Source organism: Zeus faber (genome assembly GCF_960531495.2).
Source record: "Zeus faber genome assembly, chromosome: 22".
In the NCBI taxonomy this organism is placed as follows: domain Eukaryota; kingdom Metazoa; phylum Chordata; class Actinopteri; order Zeiformes; family Zeidae; genus Zeus; species Zeus faber.
The window spans coordinates 17447853-17456345 of NC_137209.1; the positions used below are offsets into that span (position 1 = coordinate 17447853).

The 8493-nt window shown below is 45.0% G+C and overlaps 1 protein-coding gene across 1 annotated transcript in view; it reads right to left on the bottom strand.

The window, feature by feature from the left end:
- Nucleotides 1–3252: 3252 nt before the first annotated feature.
- The window catches only part of LOC307247163 (acidic leucine-rich nuclear phosphoprotein 32 family member D-like), a 6058-nt gene continuing 817 nt past the window's right edge, over nt 3253–8493 (bottom strand). The window contains exons 2-7 of the mRNA XM_080023243.1: nt 7457–7606; nt 6937–7059; nt 5491–5686; nt 5026–5117; nt 4729–4801; nt 3253–4078 (exon numbers count right to left, since the gene is read on the bottom strand). Coding sequence (XP_079879369.1) covers nt 4014–4078; nt 4729–4801; nt 5026–5117; nt 5491–5686; nt 6937–7059; nt 7457–7606 — 699 coding nt within the window. The 3' untranslated portion in view covers nt 3253–4013. The remainder of the gene's footprint in view (nt 4079–4728; nt 4802–5025; nt 5118–5490; nt 5687–6936; nt 7060–7456; nt 7607–8493) is intronic.

Sequence of the window (8493 nt, forward strand, 5' to 3'; positions counted from 1 at the left end):
CGGGGCGCTCCGTGTGGGTGAGTGGGGAAAGCAGGTCATGCGAACGGAGGGAAACCGAGGAGAGGGGCGCCGGGGGCCCCGCAGCGCCCCCGGCGGCGCCGTGCTGCGTTCACGTCGCGTGGGATATTACGCCGTGATGCGCGCCCTTTTCGTTCGCGTGTAACAACGGCGCTAAGAAAGGATCCGATTCCGTTTTTACCAACAGTGCCAATACTTAAATGCCATCAATCGGCCCTACATTTGAGCTAATCCCGATTTCATTCGTCCGAATATTATTTTTTGTCAAATTGAGTCAAGTTCTTCGGCTTAAGACTTCACTCGTGACGTTTTAAACCACACGTGTATGTTTACACCCTAAAACATTGAGAACCGTATACTGCACTTGACTTATTTCACGTTTTATTCAAAACAACTCTCTGATGCCCACGCACACCCTGTAACAACAACTCGTTTGTGCAGTTTGACCTCAGTCCAACACATTTTACAAGGTGTTTTTTTTAAACCATATTGTACAAAAAAAAAAAAACACCCAAAAGAACTGCAGAAGTATGGCAGATAAATATTTAGAATCGCAAAACAATTTTTAAATAATAATAATTAACGTGGTATGACGGTCTCGGTCATTTTTAGGCTGGTTATGTACATTATTGATTGAGTTGTGTGGCTCTTGGTCTGAGGCCACGTGTGCCGCCTCCTCGCCGGAGCGCCCCGTCTCCGTCTCTCCCACGCGACCTAAACGCAGCATTGAACCTCAAGGATGGCGGTTGAAAAGAAACCGTCAAACAAATGGCGGAGGAGGGAGGAGCGACGCCGGAACGAGCTGCACAACACGACGCAGAGCTGCACCGTTTACTGCGTGGTCCGGGTGGAGTGTTGATGCAGAGGGTTTTTGTTGATTGTAGGTCAAAGGTACAGAGGCAGTTGTTTTTTTTTTCATCATTTATTATTATGATTATGATTATGATTATTATTATTGCTTTATTTGTGTTGACTATTCTGCTGCATTTCCCTGAGATGAATAGTACATGTAAGTGTCCATCTTTCAAATACTGTGATGTTAGACTTATCATAGTGTAATATCGTAGTATACACATAGATACTGTCGTATTTCATCACGCAGGTTGTTGTTGCAATACCGTTTATAACCTGACGGTGCCACTGTTGTGCTGCTTTTACTATTTATTTTTTACTAAGTCCTTTTTTTTTTAGATTGGATCTAGTTCAAGTTCAATAGTTTATCCAGGTTAAATTTATATCGATCATTAATTTGTGATTTGTGAATGCACCCCATTAACCTTGTCCCAGACCCCTTCATTAATGATGAATTAAATTGGGATCATGACTCATCAATTGTTACAATCAGTATTATTTCCTGAAGATATTAAAGGTCCCGTATAACGCTCCTTTTTTCAACCAGTTGGCATACGGTCTCTGAAGTTGTCTTTGCCGAGAACACCACCCAGATGACGCATTCTAACCATTCCAACATGCCTCTTAACCCCTCCTGACCTCCACGGCCTGTTTCAAGTGTCTGTCGCTGTAAATGCGAGTGAGCTGCCGCTCCCCGCCCACCGCTCCGGAACTGTGGCTTCCGCACGGGGCTTCTTTTTTGCATTAGGAAACGGAGGGGAAATAAGTACGTCTACAATTAAACTATTTGGAGAAACGCGCAGCGGATACCGCCTACATACAGCCTACCGTCAACAATACCGCAAAACCTTATTTTTTTATCAAGGTTAAAAATACGGGGGATTTACGGAAACTATTTAAACGGGAGGTCAGTGGGGGAGAAGGCCTCGAAAACATCACAAGAAACACAGCGCAATTATTTTTTAACATATTTTAGGTTATTATATATTATATTATTCCCTCAACTGCAGTTTTGTCACAGACAGGTGTTATTAATTCTTCTTTCCATACTCTATTTACAAATGAACGATACGTAGCTTGATTTGATAAAATATATCCCATAATATCATTAAGGTGTATTATAAACATGTCCAAACACTGCCATAATTCAGGCCAATTTGCGGTCATTGCCTGCCACCCAGAGTGGCTGAGAGTTGCAACTGCACGACACGACATTCCTTGTGTGTGAAAAAGTCCTTTGCGCTACGATCTGATTCCGGTTCTGATTCTACAGCTCATTATATAGCACAGCTCATAGAAAAGGTCAATTCACCATTCTTTGCGTAAGGCACAACACACGATATAAAAGCAAAGAATAATAAAAAAAAAACATGGCTATAAGAAAGCTAAAATCAGAGCAAAATACTTACATCTCAGCGATAACAGGTTAAAAATGCAATTAAAAACAGGCTCTTAAAGGAAAGTTAAACACTCCTACACCAGAAGGACAATATACAGTGCATTTGGAAAGTTCTGACCCCTTCACGCGCTGCAAATTTTGTTTCATCCTCAGACAACAAAAGGGATTGAATTCATTTTTTCCTCAGCAATATACACACAATATCCTACAAAAACAGGTTTATACTGTTTGTGTAATCTATTAACAAAAAAATACAGAAATATGACCTTTACCTAAGTATTCAGGGCCTTTGCAATAACGCTCACAGTTGAGCTCAGGAGCATCCGTGAGATGTTTCCGAAACATGACTCTAGTGGTCGTTCAATCGATTGGACACCATTGAGGACAGCGCCTGTAGACCCACGGGACAGGATCGCGTCGAGGCAAAGACCCGGGGGTAGGGTATGACATTTCTGCAGCATCGAAGGTCCCCAACAACACAGTGGCCTCCATCATTCATAAGCAGAAGTTTGGAGCCACCATCATCTTCACACCACTCAGTGTTGCAAGCTGTGATATCAGGCTGGTGTGCGGCCGCTCGGCGACGTGCCCATGAAGCTTGCGACGAACAGTCCTTGTGCTAGCGTTGCTGCCTGACGCCGTTTGGAACCGGGTAGAGTGTTGCCACCGAGGACAGTTTTGTGTCTTTAATTTAAGGGAATACATTTTTCTTTTTTAATTTTACACAAGAGGTTGCAATTTCATTTCTGTAGCTACATTGGTGAGTTTGAAACTGGAAGCCGGTGTAGGACTCCTATCGCTTCACACAGTGCACTCCGCTGAGCTCCGACCGGCAGTTTCCACGGACGCAACAGACGCTCTCGTGGGTTATCGCCGGTTAATCCTAGGGAGGTTTCGGGGAATAATCCCCCTGGGGTTTTTTTTTTTTTTTTTTAAGCCGTGTCGGAAAACAAAAGACAAGGAGGAGAAGCCAGGAGCAAAATGTTAAGATTTTATTTACAAAGTCGTTTTTGTTTGCATTTTTTGTTTGTTTTTTTTTTTCCCCTTAACTTACAGAAAGTAAAAAAAACAAAAACACAAGTAGTCATTGTGAGGGAACAACTGTTCTCTACAGAGCAGACGATGTGGAGAGAGAAAGACAAAAGGTGAGTGAGAGACTGCCCCCTAAAAAAAACAACAAAAAAAACAAAATTCACACAGAATCACCAAAAAAAAAGAAAGGAAAAAAAAAATACCCTGAAAAAATAATTCTTTTAAAAAGCTCTGTTGGCAGAAAGGAGAGGGTGCATCGTTGCTAGGCGATCGGTGGCGAGATCACAAATCCTCCTCCCAGCCAGTGTTATGACATCACAACCCCCCAGGTGATGATGTCACATGAGAGAGAGCGAGAGAGAGAGGGGGGGGGGGGGGGTCTGCTTCCACGAGCCCTTGCTTCCTTTCCATAAACTGAAAATGGGGAGTTAAAAAAAAAAAAAGTTCAAACTGAATTCCATATTTAAATTTTGTGAATTCAGTGAATTTACTTCCCCCGATGGAAGAGTGTGTTGCCTGGAAACAGCATCAGCACTAGTTTGGATCCACGAGTGGAAATCAAGTACCAATATACTACAAATCCTGCATCTGGCAGGAGGGAGGAAAAAAAATTAAAAAAATTCCCCTCTGAAAGGAAACAAGGGCTTAAAATGGAGAGAGCAGAAAAAGAACGAGGTCACGGGGACAGAGGTCAGAGGTCACAGGGCGAGGATCAATCTTCATCTTCCTCGTCTTCCCTCTTCCTCTTCTCTCCCTTGGCGGGAGACGAGTCTTCGTCTGCAGGAACACGGTGGAATTTAATATTCAAGACTCAAGTACAACCGACACCAGTAATCTGGTAAAAAAAAAATACTTCCAATATTTCTGAATGGTAAAAAAATACTATTGTTTGAGAGTCATACTGGCAAAAAATAAATACATAAAAAGTACCCGTCAATATTCACACCGGTGGAAGCGCTCGCGATACTCAAACCAGATTTACAGCCGTAGGCCGGTGCCGACCGGATACATACCCGACGGTTGTTTTCCCCCCCCCCCACGCCGATACAGAGGCCCCTTTACCGAAAACACCGTCGCAACTAAGACGTTATGAAGATCACCTCTAGGCTCTGCAGCCTTTGCGCATTGGGAGACGTCCCCGGTGAACCGGCAGGTCGGCCCTGCAGAGCGCCACTAATCACCACGGGGGGATTTTAAATCCCGAACAACTCAACGGTCCGTGTCCCCGTACGCACGGAGGCGTCTCGTCCTCTTTGACCGCGCGACTAAACCGTCCGTGCCGGCATCCCCGCGATCCGGAGCAGCTGCCGCCGGACGGAAGGAAGGACGTGGGCCCAACCCCACGCACACGGCACGCACGCTTTCACCACAGAGACGCCGCCGCGCACCGAAACAGACGGCGACGGCGTCGCGCAGGGGCCGCCCACCTTCATCGTCGTCGTCCTCGTCGTCATCCTCCTCGTCTTCCTCGCTGTCCACGTCGCCGTTCACCTCTCCTTCCTGCGGGGACAACACGGCGGGTCAAACAGGCTTCTTCGCAGCAACCGGGGGATAAAAGCAACGGAGCGGCACGAACCAAACACGCCGCCGCCGGACACCTGAACGCTTTAAGACTTAACGACTAATTCTACCGACAACGTGTTTTTCATCTCCTAGTCAAAGCCGTGGCACGGCAGGCGGAGCGCCCTGCGCGTGCAGGGGGAGGGGCGGAGTGCGGGGCCCACCTCGTCGTCCGTGCTGTCCAAGTCAGCGCCGGTGTTCGCCACCCCTTCGTCGTCCTCGTCCTCCTCTTCCTCAAAGTCCTCAGACTCGCCCTCTGCGGAGCGGGAACACGGATCAGTGCAAAGCCCGACAGGGGGAGCACACACACACACACGCCCCAAAACACACCCCACAGCTCGTACACATCTATTTTTCGGAGTTTACGGTCTCTTCTGTCAGAATTTGCAGTTGACAGGACCCCCAGGAGAAGAAGCGGTACGTTTGTTTCTTTTACCATATTGTTACTTTAAGAGGATGATGTACTTGCGATGTAGACGTTAATTTGCAACAGCTTAGTATTAATACATACATTTCTTTCATTTGTATAATGCTCCTTTAAATTTGCACCTTACAAAAAAAACTAACAAAAAAAACAAACAGCCCAAAAAAAAAAAAGGTGTGCTCCGAGCCGGGCGCGGCCTCCTAACCTTCCTCGTCATCGTCATCGTCGTCCTCCACCCCGTCGACTTCTCCGTCAGAGTCCGACGCCTCGCAGTCGTCGATGTCGTAGCCGTCCAGGTAGGTGAGCTGCGGGAGGAGCTTGAAGATGGAGTCCCTGTAGTCGGCCAGGTTGGTCACCTCGCAGTTGAACAGGTCCAGGCTCTTCAGCTGGGGGAGCTTTTTCTGCGCGGGGGTGGGGGGGTGAGCATTTAGGAACCCACACACACCTTCCCCATAATGGATGCTCAACTGAGGTGAAAATCAAGCACCCTTTCCCAGGACTTCCAATGTGCATCACATTTAGAACCAAACCGTCACGTTTCTCACAACTTGGCCCTGCTTTTTAAACGTATTCAAGCACCTTCAACTTAAAACGTGTCCATTCCGCCAAGGAATATTCCCCAAAAGCTTTCAAAGGAGAGATTTAATTGGGAGAAAAAGAGGAAAATGCTCATGAATTTATTGCTGGAGGTCATTATTTTAAAATATAGTAATGGCCTCAGTCTCGCATTAGTGACAGAATCATTCAAACATGGATTAATATGCGGGGAGGGGATTTTATTCATCATTTTAATCACACTTTGCCGATAACTAATAACGTATACAACAAATAAACACAAGTGTCCAAGTGACATTTCATTATCAGGACTGCCGAAAAAAAAGATGCGCCATATATTCAGCAGCGAGAAACCCCCCACTAAGTTTCAAATTGTGAAATTACCACAAACCTTTTATTTCAGGCACGTAAGAGGGCAGCTTGCCCAGCCCCCGGCCGGTGAGCGCCGTTAATTATAATAAACTGTTCAAATTAATTAACAGCATGCGACTGGATTATATACCATTTATGTATTTTTTAAGCAACTCGATCCTTTCCCCCAGCATAATTGTGTGCACCCTTGAGTAAAAATGTGATTACTCTAAACATAGAATGAATACTGACGTCCAAATCGAGCATTCATGCCCACCCCTAACATTGGAAACGAGTCGGAATATTGCCAATATCACAACATGCATACATTCTGAATAGTACATTTTAATCTTGTCTGATAATGGTTAGCTGTCTGTTAACCAGGGTTCACTATCGATCAGAAAGAAAAATTCAAAATGATCATCCTTTGGGGACGTTTCTGAAACAGTTTAGGGAAAACACCCGTAATGCAGCTCTCATCTCTACACATATTGTGTGGTTAGAACATGCCAGTGTGTAGAGCTGCACACCTTGAAACAAGTTGCACTATCAACCCGAGCCAGATCAAACCAGTAAGGTTTCATTCCGTTAAGTACAGCACAATGTGGGGGACAACCACATTCTCAGAATTTGTTTGAAACTAGAAATATGAATTCAACTTTGCCTTCAGAGAAAATCACAGCGACATCTATTTTTGACGATTGACTACCGAGAGACCAGCTACCGTGCTGTTAGCTCCACCTACCAGAGGCTCCAGAGTGCTGATGTCTTTGAACTTGTTCCCACTGAGGTTGAGGTGCGTTAGATTTACTAATCTCTCTGCCAGGACCTCCAGGCCGCCCGATATCCTGTTGTCACTCAACTCCAACTGCAATGGAGGTAAAATGAAAGGAAGAGATGAAGAGGAAAATTTGTTTAAGCTTGATACTTTGACACCAACACAGAGCACAACATTACAGAAGGTTAAAAGATGAACCGTTCCTTATGTCTTTATTTCATTCTATGCAAGTTTAAATGTAACAGTCTTTGTTCAAAACAAAATTGTATATCACAAAGACTAACTTAATCACTAAATTAATGTGTCCTGTTACGATTTGATATCTTACATCAGACGGCCAAATCTGTATTATTATGATTTCAAATGCAGCTGAAGAAAAACATGCCATGTGCAACATAAACACGTAGAACAGTATGTAATGTACATGCCTTAATCTCTTAATAATGAGGGGCGGGTAGTTTGCTATGGGTGCATTTGATTTGCATACCTTTTTGAGTTTATCCAGTTTGGGTATGTCTGACACGCTACACAGGAGGACGTTGATGAGGCTGAGGAGCTCCAGGTTGACAAACTCTTCTGTGATCCCATCTATCTTCCCTTCGGTGCACCGGCAGTTGTCCAGAACCAACTCCTTCACCTGGACAAGAGAACCGAAGGGTCAGACCCGCGTGGCCTCACCTGCACGGCACTGGGGTTGCCATGTCTACACATGACGATCAACAAAACTCGATGATGATGATGGCTGCGCCTCAGCAAATCAATCTACTCACTGTTTTGGAAATACAAAATCTGATAAAACACAAAACAGCTTTAAAAAAAATTAACTCAATGCATCTACTCCCAGGTTTGAGTACTGGAGCACCGTGAGCGCAATATCAGAACACGTGGATATCTGCATCGGTGCATCCCTAGTACTTAGGTACGTGGACCCAAAACACTGTTGTGTGTGTGTGTGTGTGTGTGTGGGGGGGGGGGTGTGGGGGCGGATGTTCAAATAATCTCTATTTATAGGTCAAAATGATTTAAATGGGTGCGTGTTATTCGTTTTTTTTTTATCCAAAACAGGTTGAGTGTAGCAGGTAAATAAGGGTTATGGATCAGGTTCAGGGTTTTTGGAACACCCGAAATGTCGACTATGATGCAGAACAACTTTTACAGTTGAATACATATATGGATTATTCAATTACTCTGCATGGCTGATACCATTTGGGATTAATTTAAGTCGAGTGTAAGACATTCTGCGGACCCGCATGCTACATCCAGACCTTTTCACTTTCTGAAGTGCTGTTTGTAAACTCCGCAGACACGTGACGAGGCGCCGCTAACCTCAACGCACCAAACTCACTAAACGGGGCCGGTTCGAAATTTGAACACATTCAAGAACATTCGTTGTTGTTTTTTTTGTTGTTGTTGTTGTTGTTGTTGTTTATTTTAATGCACCGCGCCCCACCCAAACGCGTAACTTCAACGGGGAAGAAAGAGAGATTAGCCGTTTTTGGCTAGCACGCGTGGCTGCGCTCCAGG